Source organism: Zerene cesonia, chromosome 1 (genome assembly GCF_012273895.1).
Source record: "Zerene cesonia ecotype Mississippi chromosome 1, Zerene_cesonia_1.1, whole genome shotgun sequence".
Classification (NCBI taxonomy): domain Eukaryota; kingdom Metazoa; phylum Arthropoda; class Insecta; order Lepidoptera; family Pieridae; genus Zerene; species Zerene cesonia.
This window is the reverse complement of record NC_052102.1, coordinates 6,524,456-6,536,367: the sequence shown is the minus strand read 5'-3', so window position 1 is coordinate 6,536,367 and position 11,912 is coordinate 6,524,456. Positions and strand designations below refer to the sequence as shown.

Below are 11,912 nucleotides of genomic sequence, written 5' to 3'. Positions count from 1 at the left end.
AATACTTTGTGCATTTGTTTGTTATTTTATTATCATGATTTCTAATTTTTAGGCATTAGGATTAACTGGGCAAAAATTACTTGGTGTTCCCATTATTGTACAACACACTCAAGCAGAAAAGAATAGAGTGGGAAATTCACTGCCTAATTTAGCACCAAAGACTTGTAATGGACCAACGAGATTATATGTGGGCTCATTACATTTTAATATAACTGAAGATATGTTACGGGGGATATTTGAACCATTTGGAAAAATTGATCACATACAACTTATGACTGATCCAGATACAGGAAAAAGTAAAGGATATGGATTCCTTACAGTAAGTATTTACATGATTGTTCCTACTTATATATTAGACTATTCCGGGAGTTTTATAAATGGGTTTTATAGGTGTTTATTTCGAACTTCTCCGTTTCGTAACATTCCGCCATTATTTCGTAACATTCGATCGAGCCGCCATATTAAAAAAATGGGGCATTAAAGTGCTTTCGACGTTCCAGCGCCGCAAAGTTTTATTTAACATGTGTTTTCCTGGATAACTCTTCCATGCCTATCTAATACACGAATGATCATTTGATTGAATTATTTTTCATTGTGTATTCACTGACCCATATAGCTTCTCACAAGTAACGCACGCTTAACAATTTCAGTTCCACCATGCGACAGACGCGAAGAAGGCCATGGAGCAACTAAACGGTTTCGAGCTGGCTGGGCGGCCGATGAAGGTGGGCAACGTGACAGAGCGCGCGGACGGCGGCTCCAACACGCGCTTCGACGCGGATGAGCTCGACCGCGCCGGCGTCGACCTCGGCGCCACCGGCCGCTTGCAGCTCATGTTCAAACTGGCTGAGGGCACCGGCTTGCAGGTTTTTTTTTTCTTTATATTTTATGTACATTCAAATTAGGCATATGTGATTGTACAAGCCACTATCTATGGCTTGACTGGGATGAATGACTTTTGTCATTCAGCAATGATAATAGATAGATATATTTACTGGATACCACTGGATTTTCAAGATTAAAATTAAATCCATTTCAATAAAATAAATGATTAATGCTCCTCTTTATTTATGTTGACTAACTGTTCCTCGTGGTTTTATCTGCGGGTGCATGGTGCAAGTATTTCTATAGCTTGTGTGCATGGCCATAACTACGTAAGTACAAAAAATTACACTTATATTGATAAGTTTTTACTTACACTTATATTGATGAGTGAGTAAGTTTTTAACAAGAGTTTAGTTACTACTAATTAAAAAATTTACTTTTCATTATAAGTGTAATTTTTTGTACTTTTAGTTAAGGGGCCGTTCAAATATTACGTAAGCGCTATGGGGGGTGATCTTTGTTCTGTTTATTTTGGATGATATTTACATAATTGTAATAAATCTCCGTACCTAATATTTGAACGGCCCCTAAACTAAAAATCTTACAATTTGTCATCAAAATTAATTCTGAAGTTCTTCGTTGAAAGATTAACAAATAACCACCCATCCGCACATACTTGTTAAATATCATTAAACTTGTGATATCATAAAACAGTGAAGGGTCTGTTTACCTCATAGGTGATAAAATTTTCATACCAAATTCCATTTTTAGAACCCTATTTATTATTTTGAGTAGTTTATATGATATACTTATTTTGATTTGAAGATAAGAATATTATGTATTTCACTACATATGATGAACTAATTGCATGCATAATTGCACCCATGCGTTGAAGAATTCAAAACAGACCAGTAGTTCCTGAGATTAGCATGTTCAAACAAACAAACGAACAAACTCTTCAGCTTTAAAATATATAGCTGTCCAGTTGAATATCTAAATTATTGCGATTAGAGTTATATATTTGAGTTTAACTAAATAATATCAAACGAACTAACTAACCCTTCAGCTTTATAGGTATACTGGTTTGAATGTTTCAATAATTATTATTATATTTCTATTTTTTTCCAAAATAAAATATAGTCTATGTTACTCGCGGATAATGTAGCTTTCGAATGGTGAAAGAATTTTTAAAATCGGTCCAGTAGTTTTTGAGCCTATTCATTACAACCAAACAAACAAACAAAGTTTTCCTCTTTATAATATTATTATTATTAGTGAAGATAAAAGAGGTAACTAATATAAAAAAGCAGTTTAATTATACGTTATAGCATCGTTATATTTAATTGTAATACAAAATCTACAATAATTAGGTAGCTAAAGTAAAAAGTGTTTTCAGATTCCTCCAGCAGCAGCATCTGTACTAATGGGAGCTGGATCAACTTTAACAGCTCAACCTCAAGTTGCTCCACCAATTGCAACACAGTGTTTTATGCTAAATAACATGTTCGACCCAGCCACGTAAGTTTATCAAAATATTTTTTGGTATTTTTTTTAGTTTTGGCTAGTTTTTTACAGACAATAAATTTCCAATTATGTAATTCTTTATACTAACACTTTTTTTACTCCTGTTTATTATTAAAAGATGGCCTCGTCCCGATAAACTCGGTAGGTAACAATTGAAATAACATCAACATTTGCCTATCACAATCGTCGCTCTTATTTGTTACAGGGAATCGAATCCGAGCTGGGACATCGAGATTCGCGATGACGTCATCAGCGAATGCAACAAACACGGCGGCGTTTTGCACGTCTACGTAGATAAAGCTTCACCCCAAGGGAACGTGTACTGCAAGTGCCCTACGATAGCTACAGCAGTGGCGTCAGTGAACTCGCTGCACGGCCGCTGGTTCGCGGGGCGCGTGATCACGGCGGCTTACGTGCCTCTCGTCAACTATCATTCCTTATTCCCCGACGCCATGACTGCGCTCACACTCCTCTTGCCCACGCGCCAGAGATAGACCACAATCACTCGTATCGGTTTCTCGATAGAACGATTCCTCGATTTAATATGATACCCTGATTTTAATATAAATATAGTGTGTTGGCTTAATTATTATAGAATAAAATATTAATTTTGTCGTTTTTATTTTACTTATACAACACTTTATGCTGATATCAATTTTTAATTATTTTTAAGGTCAATAGTTAATCGTGATAAGTCACCTCTAGGATAACTGTTTCTGACTTATAAATTCATCTAGATCGATTTTAACATGAACAAAATTTTACGATAGGAGAATTCTAACAAATCAATTGATAACTTAACCTGTCCAAACTCCAAAGTTAGATAATATATAAAATATCAGTATTCCGACCGTAACTCGTAACTCGTCGCTTGCGTAATAACATGAGGAAAAGAGACAGTCGCAACCTATCCTACTATCTTACTATACAATCCTACTAATATTATAAATGCGAAAGTTTGTAAGGATGTGTGTATGTTTGTTACTCTTTCACGCAAAAACTGCTGAATCTATTGCAATGACATTGGGTACGTAGACAGCTGGACAATTGGAATAACATATAGGTAACATTTTATCCCGATATTCCTACGGGATACAGACTTACGCGGGTGAAACCGCGGCGCGCAGCTAGTTTATAATATAGTAATATAAAGTGAAAGCGAGCTAAGTTTATGAAATTAAAAAGTTATTGTTTCATTTCAGATGTTTAAATGACAAATGGAAATAGCATAGTAAAAACTTCCTGTCTAACAGAAATATATTTATCGATTAACATTGCAACGAGTTAGAACTGATTAATTATGTGAAGAGGCGCTAACAGCTCGAATGAAACAACGTAGTACATCATATTATATTATTAAACAGCTCTTATCCAATCGACTTCTAAAGTAGCCGGACCTTTTTGCTTTACCGGTTGGTAAACGCCGCCATACATTTGAATCCCAATACTTGTTATTTGTGACAAATCTAGGGTCTCGTTGTTGTTTACTCTTTTACCTCTATAATATGCTTTGAATTCTGAAAATGGCAAACTTCTCAAAGCAAACTCATCCTTGGGCGCCTGAAATTAAAATTGTTGCTAAAATCATTGAATTATAAGGCTACTGCCATAAAGTTATAAGTTTAGCGGCATTACAACAAAAGAAAGCTATAAACAACATGTAGGTGTAAAATCTGAACGTAACTTTCCCTTTAGAAATTCAGATATTAAAGTAGATCAAGATATTCAATTTTATTGTTTACTAAATTGTTTATACAGTGTACCTACGTATGTTCTTACTATCCACAAAATGTTTTTTGCTCATTATATGCTACTGTAATATATAAAGGAAACAAGGTTTTACTTTAACGAGTATCCTGTTAATTCTGCCATTTACTTAGAAGCATAAAAATATATAGGGTGACTGGTGAAATATTCTTTATACGAAAAAAAGATTACTGGGAACTCTTTCGTTGTCATTAAGTAATAAAAGTAGCATTTGGTCCAATTTCCCTGTACAAAAAGAAAACTAAGTGTTGCGCGCTCCTGCCACTGATGTTATTGACCCGATAAAATAGCGGCAGCAGCGCAACGTTAGAGTAATCCGTGGTATGCTCATATTATGTTGTGTATTTAAGTATATAATAAAAATTAAATTTAAATATAAGTAACGGGTAGATTAACTTAGCGTGAATTGATATTCATGTATCTTACACTTATTACTTAAACAAATATTAAAAATCGCCAAGCATGATATGATTCTTGAGCTCGAAGAGTATTTTACTAGTCACTGCATATACCTAAACGATAAATGTATGCTGTTTAGTGTTAATTGTACCTGGAAATATTGTTCAAATGAATAATTAGGCTCATCGTTTAAATCTTTATGCCTCAAAACTATTTTGAACCCATTATACTGTCCTTGACCACGACACATAATTTGAAGTTTTGTGTGACCAGAAAGATCATAAAATCCAAGCGCACGTATTCCAGCAAATCCAGCTCCATTCAATTGTGGGTTCAAGAGTGCGAAAAATATAGCTCTTCTAAACTGAGTATTCTGGTGCAATACAAAAACGGCCTTAGACATCCCCACGCTTCGAACTGTGTCCGATTGTTCTTGCCAGTCGTACACATCGTCATGCTTTGTGAAGTCGAATAAATATTGTCCTTCATCTGGTGAAGTGATATTGCTGAAAATAAGGAAAGAGATAATATAAATTTACTAGTTGTCTGTCCCGGCAACGCCCGTGATATATTCCGTGTGTTATATATATAGCACTCGGGAATCACGAACAAATCCAACGATAATAATTCAACTCGAACTAAAGCTTATCCACTATGATTTGAGAGAGTTTAAAACTCTACTCATGGTGTATTGGGATTTCGGATATCTGAATTTAAATTATAGGTTATTCAGAAATTCAAAATGTACTTCCGAAAAGCCTCTAGTAATTCGATAAACCAGAAATTCTGTAAACATGTAAGACTGCTTGACCAGAAACACGCACACACCCTACAGTCGCCACAGCTATATTCCACTCTTTGGCTATATTCCTTTATTATTTCCTATACTATTTGGCTATATTTTACGCGCGCAGAAATAGTATCACCATACCCAACAATTAGGGAAGCTTACTAAGCATACTAGCCTTATTTAATGTTGTTTTATATGAACTTATTATTAATACAAACTTTAAAAAGCTTGTGCCACAAGTTTATTTAGTTCGATAACCAAATAGAGGAATAGTAATTATGATTTTCTTTTTATCACTTCAACCGTCAACCGCTCATCGCTTGTTGTAAGGAGATTAAATACCACGAATAAAAATGGCTAGTACGATAACTACGGAATAATTAGATGATAACGTTATATTTTTTCAATTCTCACACGATAAAGTAAGGTAATGGACAAAATGGTATACTTGTTGAATTCTTAACAAAACTATTTCTTCTTAAATCTGTGTGTAGATACGTATCACGATAAATTTTAATATACAGCTGGATACCTCATAAAAGTTTGTATCCTTTTTCGACATTAAACAAGAAATATGGAATAATTTTCTTTTGATTCCCTATTTGTGCGTTAAAATTATAATTATAACAGTTTATTGGCCTTTAGAGACCAATCTATACGAATAACATACAACTGTAAATAACACCAAATATAAAACATCAAAAAACTTAAGGTCATGAATTCAAATATGGACTTGTTTACTTTTATTTAATTGCACAACTCAAAGGCTTGCATAGGAAATTGGTTCAGGTAGGTACTGAGCTAACCAACCTTCATTGATGATGGTTGTAGGAACCTTATATTACTATTTTTATTATTACGCACCAATGTTTTGTTATTATGTAGGTATATTATAGCTAACTAATAAGTATTATAAAAAGTCAAAAATTCTAACGTTAGTTACGTTACGTACTTAACACGACTGCTCCAAAATGATTAGTAGCTATCTACGTCAGTAATTGGTATACTTTGTTACCAATATAGATTTTTTAAACTAGAGTTGCGTGCCTGGGGTTCTGTATCAAAATTTGTGGGAGGGAAGATTAAAAATAAAATCTGATAGGCAAATGTTGACACGGTTATAAATTGGCTGGGTGACCAATTTTCTATGCAGTTGCTCTTTATACGAACCCTTCGTGGCACGGGGTCGGGTTGCACTTGATTGATTTTTTAATTATTGTGAGATATATCATTAATTTCATCACTTCATCAATATATGAATTGTTTTATGGCCGGTAAAATTTTATGCTGGTTCCATCATCTACAATTTACATATTTTAAGTACTTTTGTCTCTCAAATAGACCCATATCTAGGTTGTGATAACAATTTTTAATTTTGGCTATTTAATATATCTCAGGTATTATAATCTTTAAACGGATAATAATTGTCAATTTTGTATTAACTATACCTTAATAAGAGTTTTCTACACACAACTAGGTGTTCACCCCGGCTTCGCCCGTAGTACATGTATAGCCAATGTCACTCAGTGAAAATGTAGCTTTCTAATGGTGGAAACGTTTCAAACATACAAAGTAACAAAAGTTTCCTCTTTATGATATAAGTGTAGATAAAATAATAAATAATACAAATTAACATACCTTGTATCACACAACACACTCATACCCTGAAGAAAAACCAGGGCATACAGTAGGGAGATAATATATTTAAACATGATTTAAAAGTTAACTGACAACTATCACATTAATAATACGCAACTACACTGAACCGATGAAAAAATTATCCGTTTATCTACACAAAATACATGAGATGAAAGACATTTACTTTACAAATATTTTGTTACTCAAGTTGTATTGCTTATCTATAATTATTGTGTTGACGTCTTTAACCATATCACATACCTACTAAACTTGGTACCGAACGTGAATATTACATTTACTTAAATATATTATACTACGCTAGCGTATATATCACTCGACATGTGGGTTACAAAATACAAAGATACGCAGCCAGCAGCCAGTGACCCGGCAATCAGCGAACAAAGGATTAAACTTAGCTTATTTGCAGTTGTTATATTATTGTGACGTGATTAATTGCAAATCTTTGTTCCTATATCTTTATATATGGCTTTAATTGGTGGTCGTGCAAATATACCGTAAATGTAAAATAACATTACATACAAATATAAAATGTATACCTACCTGCTAGAAGCAGCACTGCGCAAGTGACCTACGTGGTAAATTATTCCAATTAAAATCACATCAATATATTTTTTTTGCAAAACAATAGATTTTGACACGCTTTTATGAATTTAACCTGTATGTATGTATGTAGCTGACTTCCTTTGACTATATTTCGATTTTCGACCTACTTTTAATGGACAGTTTTAATTCTTCAAATAATGTACACTTTCGAAGGTTCGGGGGCAAGACAATAATTTAATGAGTTTATCTTATTATCATGATTTAAATCGCCAGAATTAAATAATTTCTTTACGTTTACTCTGTACATTGTATAAAGTAGACAATGTATAAAGTTGATATCCTTGATACGTTTTTTGTTTTTTTTTTAACTATGGCTTGTACTTATTATTCTGTGCTATGGCTAATATTGTGTGTATATTGTACGCTCTCATATAAACATAAATAAACTAGATATGTATTTATATTTTATATTATAACTCATTTCAAACCAGTCAGGTTTATGATGAAGTTATTTAAAAAACAATAATTAATACTGGATCTTAATCGGCATTTATACGATGTACCGAAAATAAGGTAGCTTCCTGCCTTATTTTGCTTTTCGTTGGTAACATTGAATCTGTGTACCAGATTACGCAAAAATATTTTTTTGAGGATAGGGATTAGGGAAATGGGGGGATAGAAGGAGACAAAAAGTAGGCTACGTCCTTCTCCATCTCTTCGACTATCTTTACTTAAAAAATCACATTAATTTGTCTCTATGATTTGCAGTAAAAGAAGGACAAACACACTTGCCTTAATAATATGAGTAAGCGTAATCCATAATTTATTAAAATCCATTATTAATATTCTTGAGTCTACGTCTGTTTATTTAACTATGACAACAAGCTTGTGATTACGAACCGAGTGCAATCGGAGATCATTCTCCACTGTTCATTGAATAAAACCTACTACCTAGATGCATACCTAACTAATTACTAATATTTGCATTAAACACTTAATTACCTGTACCTATATATGAAAAGTACCGAACCATTCAACTGGAAATATTTAAAAACTAGTTTATTGTTTATGTGTGTGAACTTAAACATTATGAATATATTTATTCACAAGACTTAGATCATTATAGAAGTACATAAGTACTTAGGTGGTTATATTGGGTCTCGTCGAATGTGATGAGTAAACTTACCAGTCGTTTAAACAGGAAGCCAATAGTTGCTGATCTTGATCAACGTTTGCTAATTCTGCCATACTTATTTTATGTTTATCTACAACAATAATTTACATTATGCATTACAAAGACGTAGGTACACATAATTACTAGTAGGAACTTGTCATATTGTAATAGCCAGGGTTACATATTATATTATTCAAAAGGATTTATACTCGCGTTTTTGTTCACCTTTCTTGTTCTATTATTTAAGCTACTTACTATTTAGTATATGGATAGGTAGTAACTGTAGAATAATTTCATTTTTTATTCCTACTGAACCTACTCTTACAACAAAATGGAATCAAATTTCACCTTCTTAGTAGTCAAGTATTTCATGGGAATAATGACCTTTAGTCTTAAGCCAAATCGAATGCAGACCTGTTTCTTAGTTGTTTACCTACTTTCCACTGTCCAGTTATAAAATATATCTCATAAAGGTATGCAAATTCGCTAGATACCGAATTCAAAAGATTCAGTTACAGTTATTTGGATCAAAAATATGTAATTTTTAATGTTTCAACTCTAGACTAAAAATAATATAATCTTATCTTATATTGTACACTATTACTTTATAAAAATGAATTAACTTCTTTGTAGTATGATATATTCTTCGAAACTACTGAATCCTTGTGATGTTCTTTCACTAGTAAGAAGCTGTATTATACTTAAGTCTATTAATTGAATAATTTACCGAACCATGTCAGGCAGGTTCGGGGCGTGCAACTAGTAACTTAAATGAAAGCTGTGTTAGGTAGGTATTTAACGAAATTTATTGTATAGCTGTATAACGTTTCGCTATCATAGTAATTCCCATAAGCACAGAAGTCAAAATCCATTATAGCGATCCAGATCGCCTGTAAACAGGGCGCCTTTAATGAGATAAATATTTCATCACCGTAAAAGTAGAACATATGAGTATAATGTCACTCAGGACTCTGCATTTCCTATCTCCAAACAAAAACAAATACATAAAATCGCTCTGTTGTTGCGACGTGAAAGAACGACAAACGAACAATGACACATTTACATTTATAATATTAGAAAAGTGTTGTCTTGGTATTAACGAAACAGATTCATAGAAATATGCGAATTTCTGATATCTTCGAATGGTTTAAATCGAATTGTTGAAAATTGAATATAATATAATAAAAAATAAAAATGGTCATTAATGTTTTTTTAGGTTTGATATAGAAATGGGATACTTCTGGTTTGAATGGAAAAGCAATTTCAATAAAATATTTTTATTAAATATTAAAAATGAAAAATAAGTATGTATACAAAAAGTATATCCTAAGATTAAAACTACATCTATACATAGAAATTATAAAGAGAATGTTGCACACTCGTAACAGTAATAATATGCCTCATTTTATTTATTTATCATATCATAATGTGTACATCATACATGTAAATAATTAAGTGACCCATTACGTTCCCCACTATAATCTTAAATAAAAAAGAACCAAATCAGTATTAATTACCGCCACCTGAATTGACACTATGTTTCAAAATGCCTTTGTTTCTTAAGTATCTCACTATGAATGGGGTTGAAGTTAGTGTGATTCCTATTCGAGCTGGTGCTAAAACTTTATGAATAGCATATGCTATTACAAAGGTCCCAGCATTTGATGTGATCATGTTTGATAGTTTCCCTTCTCCAATATTAAAATATTTTAGAACTGCTACAAGATCTACCCCGCTGAAATAAAATTCACAAAATATATTATAATTTATTATATGCATGTGACACAAAATTATCATGCACAATGTATTATCCATACCTTGATACAAGTACATAACAAATTCCCAAAGACATGATAGAGATGGAAACGTGGAATACAATGACAGTTGTACCATATTCTTTAACAGCCTTTTTTAATTTTTCTTTTGCACTCATAGGATTATTAGTAGTGTCTGTACTCATATTTCTTGTTCCAATGGCTATGCTTTGTAAAAATAATAATTTATTATGAATAAAGATAATTTTATAATGACTTGTAAAAATGTTTGTAATGAAGATAACAATTAATTGTTCATACCTCCAGTAAATAACCTATCACGATATTCGTTTCGTAGTGTAAGATAATGAGCTCCTTGAAGATGGTCCGATAAATATTTATATCCCTGGCCCCACTGTGACCCTGGCATATTCAAGTGTGTGTGATTCCCACTGAAGGGGCTGGGCACATTGCTCTGCATAGACGAAGACAAACTTACAGCACCACGACAATCATACTTATTTACATATGGATCTGATTGAACAGTAATATCAATTTTCGTAACATTCTTATCATCATAAGCATTGATAACTGGTCCGGATATGTCTCTTTCTCTCATTGGTGAAAATCTTCCCATTTCAGTTGCATAGATATTAACAACATTAATCGGTAATTTTAAAGCTGTGGCTTGAGGAAACTTTAGAATCGGTGAATTATGAAGAGAAATCCCAAATTTATCTCTTTTGCCTATATAATAAAGAAAACCTGTTATTTTAAATACTTAAATAAATAATATTGAAATAATCTATCTATTTACAAATATACTTACCAAAGAGAACATTTGTCAATTGCTTTTGACAACAATAATTATTAAATCTTGAGTATACTTTATGCATTTTTGAAGAAAATAAATTTGTGACCTTTAAAAAAATAAAGTGAAATAAAATACACACTCTTGGTAACAGGAGGTTCAAGTAACACTTTAATATGACTATATTTCTTAACGAACTGCACACCTACGCTACATTTTCTTGCTACGTTAGAAGTTAGTCACCTGTCGAGAGCTTGTTACACTTACAGGTAGAAAGAACTAAGAGTCACTACCTATTACTTATCCGATAATCACTTTGTAACCGGTTCGTTGACAAAAGCTATTCGTATAGAAAGAGAATATACATAATTACTAAAATAAATGTAGTGACTAAATGTTAGTAAATACATACCTTCAGCAACCAATTTATTATTTGATATATTATTATCACTTATGCACTGACTGCTGTCTACAGACATCAATGACAATAATCACAGATTAAGAAATACGAACAAGTTACTACGTAAACAATAATTAACGAGATGTCATCGAGGAGCAAAAATTACAAATGGCAATTCGATACAATTTGACATCGGAAAACACCACACTACACAACATTGACACATATCTATGGTGTACACATTGATTGACACTGTGTTGCCCAAT

At 32.5% G+C, this 11,912-nt stretch overlaps 2 protein-coding genes across 4 annotated transcripts in view; one reads left to right on the top strand and one right to left on the bottom strand.

Moving 5' to 3' along the window:
- LOC119834474 (RNA-binding protein 39-like) overlaps positions 1 to 2,975 on the top strand; it is a 4,672-nt gene extending 1,697 nt beyond the window's left edge. Inside the window, exons 2-5 of the mRNA XM_038358887.1 lie at positions 53 to 319; positions 651 to 866; positions 2,222 to 2,343; positions 2,555 to 2,975. Coding sequence (XP_038214815.1) covers positions 53 to 319; positions 651 to 866; positions 2,222 to 2,343; positions 2,555 to 2,843 — 894 coding nt within the window. The 3' untranslated portion in view covers positions 2,844 to 2,975. The remainder of the gene's footprint in view (positions 1 to 52; positions 320 to 650; positions 867 to 2,221; positions 2,344 to 2,554) is intronic.
- Positions 2,976 to 3,688: 713 nt separating this feature from the next.
- Positions 3,689 to 11,839, bottom strand: LOC119828166. 3 transcript variants are annotated; one of them, XM_038350263.1, is made up of 5 exons: positions 11,659 to 11,805; positions 11,265 to 11,355; positions 10,757 to 11,182; positions 10,499 to 10,658; positions 9,943 to 10,416 (listed from the first exon to the last, which is right to left on the bottom strand). In XM_038350263.1, the coding sequence occupies exons 2-5, from the start codon at positions 11,329 to 11,331 to the stop codon at positions 10,191 to 10,193; spliced, it is 879 nt and encodes a 292-aa protein (XP_038206191.1). In that variant the 5' UTR covers positions 11,332 to 11,355; positions 11,659 to 11,805; the 3' UTR covers positions 9,943 to 10,190. The 3 variants fall into 3 exon arrangements, with proteins under 3 accessions (XP_038206199.1, XP_038206207.1, XP_038206191.1); XM_038350271.1 differs by lacking the exons at positions 9,943 to 10,416; positions 10,499 to 10,658; positions 10,757 to 11,182; positions 11,265 to 11,355 and adding exons at positions 3,689 to 3,909; positions 4,667 to 5,021; positions 8,694 to 8,772 and having other exon boundaries at positions 11,659 to 11,839; XM_038350279.1 differs by lacking the exons at positions 9,943 to 10,416; positions 10,499 to 10,658; positions 10,757 to 11,182; positions 11,265 to 11,355; positions 11,659 to 11,805 and adding exons at positions 3,689 to 3,909; positions 4,667 to 5,021; positions 6,944 to 7,307.
- Between the last annotated feature and the right edge of the window lie 73 nt (positions 11,840 to 11,912).

Bases quoted from the DNA above. Each gene is read 5' to 3' on its own strand.
- LOC119828166 (XM_038350263.1), bottom strand. From the start codon at position 11,331: ATGCATAAAGTATACTCAAGATTTAATAATTATTGTTGTCAAAAGCAA. The intron at 10,659-10,756 runs GTATGAACAATT...TACAAAGCATAG, and splicing joins TGATAGGTTATTTACTGGAG to CCATTGGAACAAGAAATATG. The intron at 10,417-10,498 runs GTATGGATAATA...ATTTTATTTCAG, and splicing joins TGTTATGTACTTGTATCAAG to CGGGGTAGATCTTGTAGCAG.